The sequence below is a fragment of the Myotis brandtii genome, unplaced genomic scaffold (assembly GCF_000412655.1).
Source record: "Myotis brandtii unplaced genomic scaffold, ASM41265v1 scaffold8, whole genome shotgun sequence".
NCBI classification, from domain to species: domain Eukaryota; kingdom Metazoa; phylum Chordata; class Mammalia; order Chiroptera; family Vespertilionidae; genus Myotis; species Myotis brandtii.
The window spans coordinates 9,536,848-9,549,144 of record NW_005371219.1 but is presented as its reverse complement, the minus strand read 5'-3'; the positions used below and the strand labels follow the sequence as shown (position 1 = coordinate 9,549,144).

Below are 12,297 nucleotides of genomic sequence, written 5' to 3'. Positions count from 1 at the left end.
GGCCTGCCCCCAGCCACATTGGAGGCTCAGAGCAGGTGCTGTGTGTGTGTGTGTGTGTGTGTGTGTGTGTGTGTGTGTGAGAGTGTGTGTGTCTGCTGGGGGCCTGCCCCCAGCCACACCGTGGAGGCTTGGAGCAGGCGTCCCTCTGTGTTAATCTCTCAGGCTCCTGACCTCCACTGCGTGTTTTTCTCTCCCTTGAGCTGTGGCCAGGATGGGGTGCTGCCTGCAGGCTGCGCTTTCCTGCTCATGGATCACCGGATCACTGCAGAGACCGGGGGCAGGCCCTGCTGGGTGCAGCCTGTGGGGAACTTTCCTGCTCTGGGATCTCGATCCCAGGAGCAGGCCCACCTGGGGGCCGCCCGCCCTTCGCACTTGCCTGCTCATGGGGTCCCAGCTGGCAGCGGGGCTTAGGCAGCACATGGGGGTCCCGGCTGGGGGCAGGGTTTAGGTGATGCGATCGCACTGCCTAAGCCCAGCCGCCCAGGGCCGCACATGGGGCCCGGATGGCGTCTGGCGCTGGCCAGCCCTGCCTGCAGTATGCAAATTAGCCACCTTCTTTTATGGCAGTTAATTTGCATATGGCACTGATTAGCCAATGGGAAGCGTAGCGAAGGTATGGTCAATTACCCTTTTTGTCTTTTATTAGATAGGATTATGTATAACAGGATATTTTAAAAATTAAGTTACAAAATTTTTATTAAAATGTTTCTAACATACCATTATATTGGCCGGGCCGCAAGTCTGACATGCTTGCTTTAGATCTTAAAAGTTACTAGTAAAGTTTCTGAGCCAGCTGTTCCCTTTAAAATTAATATCATTAAATGTAATTTTAAAAGTCTCCTTGCAAATTTATTTCTTCCAGAGTTACATTTAAATTCACTAAATTAAAAACAGAAGAAACTTTAAAGATCAACTCCTCTAAAATCCCTCAATTTGCACATTTAATCGCTTTAGTACTTAAATGAAGGGAAAAAGCATTAAAACTGCCTCACTGATACATCCCAAGATTAATTCATTCACAATTACCCTCTTATTGTGGCCCATTCTTATAGAAAGGTAATTGGTCAAACTCTCATTTAAGTTCTTCACAATCTAATCTTCATCTGAATTCTGACCCCTCTCACTATTTCCTGAACAGAACTCTCAGTCACTCTGGGTCCCTCACTTCTTACCTCAAGTCCCATGCACATGAGCTCATTCCTCAGGCTCTCAAATGCCTTCACTATCTGCTAAGGTCTCCCCTTCCTCTGAAGGCTCAAGTCCCAGTTTTCCTGCACAATACCCCTGAGATAGCCCCAAACCTGATACCCATGCCATTGCATTTGGCATTTGTCACATTGTTCCTTTTCATTCATTCACTTGTTTCCCAAGCAATTCTGCAAGGTTTTGAGGACAGAGATCTCACATTATGCCCAAGCACTGGGCATACCACCCTAGATGCAGCAGACACAGTGGGGGTGGGAGTGGGGGGTGAGGGTGGTTACTGAGCAAAAAAGAAAAAAGAGAGAAAAAATTCATGAACAACAGTGTGGTGATTGTAGGGTGGAGAGAGTGGAGGGAGGTGGAAGAGGGTATAGAGGGGATAAATGGTGATGGACAGAGACTTGACTTTGGGTGGTGAACACACAATACAGTGTACAGGAAAAAAAAATCTAAATTAGCATTATATCCTACAATTAAGGCAATAATTGCTATTGCCCAAATGAATAAATCACCTGGCTATTTGAAAAACTGCATTAAAGTTTATTCCAGTAAAGAAAAGGGCTTTAAATAATTTTTAATTCTCTCTCTGAGAATGCTGGATTTAAGAGGATGCCAAATATAATGGTTGCTTAAGGATCCAACTGCCACACACGCCTCTGACCTCATTATTGTCAGTTTATCGCTTCCCTATAATTCTTGATCCAAAGCAGTATCATTCCTCCAAATTAAAATGCAAAAACGTGTTTCTCAGCAGTGCTTGGCAGAAGAGGGAGAGCTGCAATAGCAGCTTCAGTTCTGGACAATGCCACTTGATGGCACCCTAGTGCAAAACAGGAAAGGAGCAAGCCCACTGAGGTCTACATACCATTAGTCAGCTTGTAAAGAAGCCCTGGGGACACATCATTCTCTGGTCCTGCAAACTCCATGTTCTGTGCAGGTTCAACCAGGGCCCGTACTTTGCTTCAAACAAAGAAAGTCCCACAAAGGGACAGCAGGCAAAATAAATTTTCAAGCCAGTACTAAGTCAGTTGATTCTCTACAGTGTGAAGTCCTGTGGCTAAACTAACTATTCTCGTTGTACTCTTCAAAGCACTCTCACTACAAAGAGAAAGCACTGCTGTGCTTACCCCCAGCTGCCCTTCACTTATGTGCTGTACTTGGAATACTTTCTACCCAGTAGCTACAATGGTTATAATATATACCCAAACCTCATTAAGTAGAAGCCTGTTATAGTAAAGAAAGGTGTGCTGTATTGCTTAGTTGTTTATACAGAGCAAGTGCCAGGAAATACTCTATTTGCAAAAAGCACTATAATTCAAAATTGCCAAGATTTTTTATCACATTTCTCTCATACTTCCTAAGTCCACATATAGAGCTTCTTTTGAAGTCAGTGGGAATTACACCGTGGCAGATTTATAAAATATGGGCAAAAGTATGAGTAATTATTACACTGCTTATGTATTCTTAAACCCTAAAATCTAATTTTATGTCATTTCTGTCCAACTTCTGAATTCTCCCTAAAATACATTAAGACGCTAATGCAATCTAAATTTTTCTGACTGAGTCATTTTTTATTTAGCATTTCGACACATATGTCTTCTACAATCACGTTTTTCAGTATTATATGAGGCAAGGATATCAACACCCTAATTGCCTTACAAATAAAAAATATATGAAATATACTACAAAATAGCAAGAGATCCAGAAGTAGGGAATCATCTTTCAAACTTCTATATTCTGGATTAGCCCCAGAAATCTCTGAAAGCCAGGGCTGGGCACCTAGAAACCTGAGGTCTAGTCCCAACTCTCCCACTGACTATCTAGGCCTCAGATTCATCACCTGTGAAATGATGATCATGAAGGTATACTATAGGAGTCAAGGAAAAAGAAAGAATTGGCGTCTTTAATCTAATTTAAGCTTATGTTTAGTTTCTCTGCCTTTCTAATACAGAAGCAAATGACCTGCACAATTCCCCTCAGACCACACCCTTGTGGGAGGAAACAACCACATCATAAGAGCAGAGTGCCCGTTATTAAGTCCTAATGGCTCAGAAACAAAGATGATTTAAATATGGCTAAATCTTCCATCAGTAGAAACAACTGGTCTTTCAAAAATAAGGATGATGCTCTAGCTGGTTTGGCTCCATGGAAAGAGCATCAGCCTGTGGACTGAAGGGTCCCGGGTTTGATTCTGGTCAAGGGCATGTACCTTGGTTGCAGGCTGGATCCCCAGCCCTGGTTGGGATGTGTGCAAAGGCAACCAATCAATGTGTCTCTCTCACACTGACATTTCTCTCTCTCTGTCTCTCTCTCTCTCCTTACCAATCTCTCCAAAAATCAGTAGAAAAATATCTTCAGGTGAAGATTTTTTTTTAAAAAAAAAGGTGATACTGAAAATGTATCATTTTATTTTTCAGACACTTCTTTTTAATCTGAGCAGGGGGCGGAGTGGGGGCGGGGAACGAGTGAAAGATAGCAAAATATATCATAACTAGAGGCCCAGTGCACGAAGTTCATGTACAGGGGGAGGGAGAGTTCTTCAGCCTGGCCTACACCCTCTCACAATCCGGGACCCCTCAGGGGATGTCCGGCAGTCGGACATCCCTCTTGCAATCCAGGACCACTGGCTCCTAACTGCTCGCCTGCCTGCCTGCCTGCCTGATCACCCCTAACCACTTGCCTGCCTGCCTGCCTGATTGCCCCTAACCACTTCTGCCTTGGCCCCCACCACAGTGGCTTCGTCCGGAAGGACGTCCAGAATGATGTCCAGAAGGTCATTTGGCTATCTGGTCTAATTAGCATATTATGTTTTTTTTATTATAGATCTGCCAAGTGGATTCCCTGCGGTCTAATTAGCATATTATGTTTTTATTATTATAGATCTGCCAAGTGGATTCCCTGAAGTGAGTTAGAAACCCAATCTGAATAAGTGGAATATAGCTACAAAACAAATCAACCAAACATGACTAAAACAGCTTGGACTTGTGTGTCCTTCTTTTAAGCCTCAGTAATTTATGTAGACACATTCCCCAAGTTATAGAAGAGTTCATGTGTGAATTAGTTTGGAACTTTAAACAAATTTTCCCATGAAAATAAAGCTATTTATACATCTTGGCAAGGTGCCCAGGGTCGCAGTTTAAAAAGGTTTAGTTAACCCATAATGGAACAAGAACCTCATGCAAAGTATAACAATGATTCTGTGGGAAATGTATTCAGAATTAACTCGGGGTACTGGGAACACATCTCCCCAAACAGGATAGGCAGTGGAAACTGGTTCCTTCAATCTGGTACAGGATGGAGGAAGAGAGAAGAGGGCAGGATCATTTAGGATGCAACAATAGGGTGGATTAAAGAGAGAAGTGATGTGGCCAGAGAAGGATTTACCAACGAGCTGATGGGGTTCAGGACAAGCAATCTCAAAATATGGCACCTTAGCATACTGAATAGTTTAAGCTGAAGGTATCGCCCATATATACGTGAGGTATATATGCTAGTAAACTTCTATTGGTTTTCCTCTCGTCAATCTTTTATTCCAGGGCTCTCAGCAGAAAACTCAGAAGGGTAAAGTGAAAATTATTTTTCCTCCCCTACTAATCACAATCAGTTAAAAGTTCTGTCTCTTCACTCCTACAGTATGTTATACTTCCCCTCTTCTCAGATGACACTAGACTGGGCTAAAGGAAAATTGATTTAAAAACACATTTGCTTTGGGTTTAATGGGAAATACTGATGTGTTCATTGTAATTTCTGAATAGAGTTGTTATAGGCTATCTTGACAGAAGGATGCGGAAAGGGTTCAGAACAGGCTCCCCAAGATGTGTCATTGTGGTATGTGGATTATTTTGTGCTGAAAACAATCAAGACCCTTCAGGCTTAAGAAAAATTTTTATCTCTCCTTTAAAGAACCTAAATTAGGGATCTTGCCCATAATAAGCGTTATTACCAGAAATAACTGTTTATGACCTATCTCTAAGGCAGGGTAAACTTCTAATTACTGAATATCCAAATGACCTTCCTCCCCTCTGAAGCCCCAAGGTGACTTACCTCGTCCCTAGCTCAGAATGCCATTTATAGCTCATTTTAACTTTCTGTCTCTGAACCTCTCATGTATATGGGGTTCCCATACATATATATATGTAATTAAACTTGATTATTTTCTCTTGCTAATCTGTCTCATGTCAATTTGATTAGCAGATCAGCCAAAAGAACCTAGAAGGGTAGAGGAAAGTCTCTTCCTCCCCATATTGGCTTCCAGGAATATTCCTACTTCCCACTAATATGTCTACACAAATATATTGCTGGGGGTCCTCTCAGGGCCCAAAGCTTAAGCTTCATTGGCTCTGTAGGAGGATATCTTTTTCCTCTACCCTTTGAAGTTCCTGGCTGGGGCCCCTGTAAAAAATGACAACTCAATAAGGCATTATGAAATTTTATTATGATATGATTAAGGACCATTGTGCCTAGCACTAGATTATGAAAGCAATGAAAAAGGACATGGTCAAACAAGGTTTGAGATGTACAGAACCAGAAGTTAGTCTGTAGAAAGTCCTTACAATTGAAAGACATCACAAATCTAAACCTAAGTCAGCTTGCATTTATGGGCAATGGATCGCTGCCAAGGAAACATAGAAGCAATCACAATCCTCCAATTCAGCTTTCACTGGCTTACCCTATCCTAGAAAGCAGGACCCCTGAGCCTCACCAATCACTGACCTCCTCACCAATCACTCCGTTTCCATGTTGCCTTTTCTAACTTCTATAAAACATGCTCTTGTCCAAACTCCCTGGGGAAGAGTGCCCCACTGCTTGTGAGGCACTGACTTCCCCCAATGCATGGAATGCCTTCCCTTGAATAAAGAACATCAAACTGGTTACTAAACTGTATTACTTTTGCTATTTGACACCACTATAGGGAAGACATCAACAACAATTAGTTAATGACGGTTGTCGGTTAAAATGCAAAGGTATGTTAGGCTTATTCACTGCAGGAGAAAACTTTAAATACCTCACAATCTATAGCTCATATATTAAAGAAATTTTAAAGATGTTTTTCCAAATTTGACAATCCTAAACTTTACATGACATGAACATAAAGAGTCCTTAATAACAGTGGAATGGAAAGGAGCAGGGTTTGTAAATGATTATCAGATTTTGGCTCAAGGTAAATCAGTTAACTGACATTAGGAATCTATAGGAAGCCAGGGTGATAAGTTAGTCTTGTTTTGCTCAAGTTGAGTTTCAGATACAAAGGGGACATGGGTAGAGAATTTGGGGTTATAAACATAAATCTGCAAGTTACCAAAATATATAGAAGTGGGAGTAGATGAGATAATCCTGGGATACAGGAATGATGGATTAGGACACAGGGAAAAGAGTAACAGGAAGAAAGGGGAAGGGTAGGCTTTAAAAATGATAAGAACTGGTCAAAAAGGCGAGAGGAAAATTATAGGAGCCTGGTGTCCCTGAAACCATGGGAAAAGTGAGCATTACGGAAGTGGTCAATGGTGCCAGATACTTCAGAGTTCAAATTGTAAGAACTGAAAAGGCCCTAGCTGGTTTGGTTCAGTAGCTAGAGTGTCAGCCTGAGGACTGAAGGGTCCAGAGTTCAATTCCAGTCAAGGGTACATGCCCGAGTTGTGGGCTAGATCCCCAGTAGGGGGCATGCAGGAGGCAGCCGATTAATGATTCTCTCTCATCATTGATGTTTCCATCTCTCTCTTCCTCTCCCTTCCTCTCTGAAATCAGTAATATATATATATCTGAAAAGTATCATTGCGTTGGTGACTTAGTCAGCTATGACCCCATGAGAACAGCTGCAGTTGAATGGCAAGGCTGGAAGCTAATTATGGTGCATTGCAAAGTAAATGACTTCTATACTTCACATGATAGTTAGCCTGCCACCTAGAAAACTAATCTGCAAAACACAAATTTTCAGGAAAAAGTTTTCTACTAATTCATTTAGCTGAGTCCTGCAGCTTCTAGAAGAGCAGTCCAGGGGTAGAGGCCAGATTCATTTGCATCACACTGGCCAGGCCAGAGCCTCCACTCTCCCTCTCCTCCTCTTCCAAACCCCACAATTTCTTTCAGCAAGTAAAATGCAAGAATTTCTTTCTCCTCCCATTGCCCCTCTAACTATACAACCTAGTCAAGTGCAAATAAAAACCCAAAGTCCACAGGGGTGGTGCAAATAGAGAGGGGAGAAACAGGTGGGTGGTGGGGTGAATAACAGGCAGGTGAAGGCATCTGAAAAAAGGAAGCTGTTATGATTACCGATATAAGCATATTGGGGAAGAGGGGTAAATCCAGTGTTTTTAAGTTTGAGACTGTCTAATTCTATAAACAGAATTAATCAGATACCTAATTTAACCTTACTTGACAAAATATAACTGTCATGAAGCCTGATATCAAAGGAAACAATGAAAAGCATTCCTAAATTCACTGCACTGAGTTTCAGGTACATAAAATTTAAAAGTGAAACTTATTTTGTGGAGGAGGAATTGTTCAATTTCTAACACTTTCTAATACTTCCGTCTAACAGAGTAAAGTACAACTTTCCCAATAAGAGATGAATTTCAGGCAGAGCATGAAATATTCAAGGTGGACCATGACACTACTAATAAATATAATCATCAAATCAGACTGCTTTAAAAAATATCTAGTGTTGCCCAAGCCGGTTTGGCTTAGTGGCTAGAACGTCGGCCTGCGGACTGAAGGGTCCCAGGTTCGATTCCGGTCACGGACACATGCCTGGGTTGCGGATTCGATTCCCAGAAGGTGACGTGCAAGAGGCAGCCAAGCAATGATTCTCTCATCATTGATGTTTCTATCCCTCTCTCCCTCTCCCTCTCTGAAATCAATAAAAATATATTAAAAAATATATATCTAGTGTTAGCACTTTTAAAAAAGTTTGTATTCATTTTAATAGCACTAAGTTATCTATGTGTTCCTACTGAATAAATCATGAAGAAACTATGATGGGCAGGTAAGAAGGAAATCATTTCACCTGACATTTTCTAGTGATACCAAAGTGTGGGCAAAAATGACATTTTATATGACATTAATATTAAGTTATCCCCTTGGTTCACTGATGCTCAGTTGTTGCAAAAATTAATTATATCACTAAAAGGAAAAGGTAAACACCATCAAACTCTTAGAAAGCATTGTCTTAATTTCAAAATGCTGTTTGTCATTACTCCCAAGGTGCCAATGGGTATTTTTATCATTGCTGGGTTTTGTTTTTTAATTAACTGGTTAGAAAAACAGACTTTACACACAATACAATATACAGATAATGTATTACAGAATTGTGCCCCTGAAATCTATATAATTTTATTAACCAATGTCACCCTAATAAATTCAATAAAAAATAATAATGAAAATAAAAACAGACTTTAAGTCCTTAATAACAAACACTGGCCTGTTTTGTGCACACTAAAGAGTGTCTTAATGCCAATAGCTAACAGAAAAAGAATTATTGCTTAGAGAAGTCCCTTTGGACTCTGGAACCTCTGGGTTTATGTATAGTAAAATACCACTCTGGTAGTAATTTCTTCATGTAGAAGTATTTTTCACGGTATTTTAAGGCACTTAATTAACTCTCTCATGTGTTTCTCACAAATAAGAAGTTGGAGAGGTAGGCCATTATTACCACCCATGTGTAATAATTTCCATAAACTAAAATTTCTTAGAGCACCAGGGCCAACCTCTCACTGCCATTTGGAACAAAGGCATCCTAGGTCACCATGCACGCGGGAATGTGGCAGAAGTCTATGATGTAAGCTAGTGAGGCTCTTCACAACAGATACACTCCGGTTTGGTTAACATGTGACTAAATCAGTGAACAGACCCAACTCAATATAATATATAATCACCTTATAGGGTATAAAACTTTCCACTTCTCACAGCTCTCCTAACAACCTACACTGTCCTACATTCAGTACCTTCGAGGAAAGTGCAAAGAGACCATAGAAAGCATGCATGTGGTTGCCTGATTAGTTAGCAGCAGAATGGACAATAGAGCCCAGGGCTCTACTTCCCCAGTTCCAAATCATTATTGTTCAGATAAAAGATAACACAGTATCTAAGAATTACCCAAAAACCCAACAATAAAATCTGTGTATCTGAGAAGAGAGAGCTAGATCAGTTTCTAAATTGTTTTCTTCAGGGTACTAAATAAAAGTATGCCTGGAGAGCCCTGAACTAGCAAAAGGAATGACAGATCTTTAACCACATAGTCATGTGGGCATAGAAAGTATAATGCTTTTAAGGAAAAACAAAACAATAAAGCATCAGTGTTAATGCAGAGCCTACAATAATAATAAAGGTCTAAAAATCTTGAATAAGATTTTTGCAAGGTTATTAACCATGACAAATCATTAGAAAAATCCATGTGGTCAAACTAATTTAATTTAAACAAAGTGTTGAGCCAAAATGGCAACTTCAAGAAAGATAAGCCTCAAAGCTTAAAAAATAAACATGGTTGACCTTTAGAATAAATATTTGCTTTGAATTCTACGATAAAGGGTAGCACCTCATTAGATGAATAGCCTTCACACTGTTTTCAGGAATACAGCTTTCATGAAATCCAATGCTCTGTAACTCAACACATTAAATGTAAAGTGCAATGTTTCACAACACCACGAGTATGAAATGGCACAGACTTCAGTTATTTTATCTGCACAATCCTTAGCAATCAAAAACTAAGTTATTGTAATTTATTAAAATTTGACCTATAGCTCTCTCCCTCATCACAACCACTAAATGGTTCTTAGTACCTAGTTTTCATCAGTTTTCCCTATGATATCAACTTTCTAAGATACAAAGAATATAATCTCATTGCTAATAACAGTAGCCACTATTTATTGAGTGCCTCCCATGTGTCACAACCTGTGCCACTAGTTTTAGTTGTATTATCTCATTAAAAACAAACTCACAGAGAAGTGACCAAGTGGGCCACCCAGTTAGAAAGCAGCAGAATCTGAATTTGAACTCAAGTTCATCAAAGATATTTCTACTCACTATTGTTGCTAACTTAAACAAGCATTACTTTCAAGGCCTTGAAGCACCAGAATTAACCTAAAGAATACCAAGCATTGAGCTAAGAGAACTCAAGATTATTCAGCAGTGTTTTGCATTCTCTTTCTATCTGCTTTTCATAGACGTTCACAAGTATGAGAGAGCAACTCCTAGTAGAGGTAGGAAAAAAATACCTGCACCTTTATTTAGAAATTATATAAAGTGATTCTTAACCCTGTTAGGAATCAGGTAAAAGCTACAGACCTTCTTCCCAGAGTGTCACATAAAATTTTGCATTATTTTGGAAGGTTCAGAGTCCTAAAGCCTATCTATACATTTCAATTTTAAAATTTGCATTTGATTGAACTAAGAATCAATAGAATAAAGTTAAGAAAGTGCAAAATGACACAAATAGAGTTCTTTGGAAATTGTTTTAAATGTCAGCACAACTCTGCTCATGTAAGTGATACTAGTTTTAATGCTTCTGATAATCTATGGCAAAAACCTTACAAAAGGAAAGGGAGAAGGTTTAGATGCCACCATTGATACTTACCGTTTTCCTGTGCAATTTTTTTCATTCAGGCCGCCAACCTTGTTTATGGCAGACCAGGCTGTGAGAGCCACATATGGCAAAGAGGCAGCTTGAGTATGAGTGAGTGATTTGGGCTTGTGAGAGACCTACATTTGAAGATAACAGTAAAAAATAAGCAATGACTTACTAACCTATGAATGCAATTAAATACATTTACCTTCACAGGAATCCACCATTCTCATAGATAAGTCTATAATATTCTGCCAGGTTCAGTATTTATTACATACCCTACTTTAAGATTATCCCTAAGGAATATTCTCCAAATGACTCAACCTGCCCTCCTGGGGTCAGAGGCTCAGTAATGTTTTACAGGCTACATTATCAGATATATCTGCTTAATTCATAAAAAAGGCCACATTCAATAATCCCACTAGTCCTGACTAACACAGAAATAAATCCAAATAAACCTTGAGCCCTCATAAACACATTGTAATTTGCTTTTTTTAGATCAGTTGTTTCCTTTACTCCCATTTACTAGAAGGTAATCTTTCCAGACTTTTTCTAATCTTAGTAATATCCCTTCTTCCCTCCATACCCTCCCTTCTGTAGCCAAGTTCCGCAATGTTAACCCCTTTCTCTCTATTCAAATTGTCAGACTTCCTGACTGTATTTGATTAGACTCCTATTTTTAAGGTTACTTGAAACAATTTGATACTTCCATGCTTCTGTTTATAATTAACCAGTACACTCCATTTGGTATATTTGGTTTCCACTACTTACACTGGGTAAAACCAAGAAACACAGCAGGGTTTCTAGATCTCACTCCAAGTCCCAGCTCCACAAGACAAAGATACCACTTTGGCAGGCAGTGTTATTAAATGACATCAAATACTTTTCTAATCTTTCAAAAATTCCTATTCTCTATCTTAGCTCTTTTAAACCTACCCATTAAACATGAACCTGATCTGAAAAAAAAACCCACAATTATTTCAGAGATATGTGTCAGTCTTGTTTGTACTTTCTAATGGCATTTCAGCACAGAATTGGTGAATTACCTCATTTCCACTGACTACAACAAACTCTGAGAGAGTGCCTTGTTTCCAGGGAGGAACTGCAGCCCAGACCTGAAACACACACACAACTTCTTTAGAAACAAATCTTTTTTTACCAAAGCTAAGCATGAGGGTAGTCCCCAATACATACTCCACCCAATGAAAAAAGCACAAGTCAGCAATACAACAACCAAAAGTTATTTTTACATGATATAAATGTATTATTTAGTAAGCTTCTGCACTTATCAAGTCAAGCCACACTGGAAGCAGATGCCAGTAAATCCCGCTGTATTTACTGACTACATACTTTAAAATACCACCAAGAGCACAGTCTCTGGGGCATGAATCCTGGCTCTACCACTTACCAGCTGTGGAACTTCTGTGTAGCTGTATAGCTTGGTTTCCTCATCTGTAAAGTGGGCCTAACTGTACTTACGACATAGAGATTAAAGAATTATTTTATGAAAAGCAACAAGATCAGTGTTAGCTATAATT

General features: G+C 39.7%; 1 protein-coding gene across 2 annotated transcripts in view; it reads right to left on the bottom strand.

The window, feature by feature from the left end:
- The window catches only part of RTN4IP1 (reticulon 4 interacting protein 1), a 55,340-nt gene that overhangs the window by 35,004 nt on the left and 8,039 nt on the right, over positions 1–12,297 (bottom strand). For both annotated transcript variants that reach the window (XR_001360091.1, XM_005883790.2), the window contains exons 3-4: positions 11,806–11,874; positions 10,772–10,896 (exon numbers count right to left, since the gene is read on the bottom strand). Coding sequence is in view for 1 of the 2 variants with exons in the window: in XM_005883790.2 (XP_005883852.1) it covers positions 10,772–10,896; positions 11,806–11,874 (194 nt within the window). In the remaining variant the exon portion in view is untranslated. The remainder of the gene's footprint in view (positions 1–10,771; positions 10,897–11,805; positions 11,875–12,297) is intronic.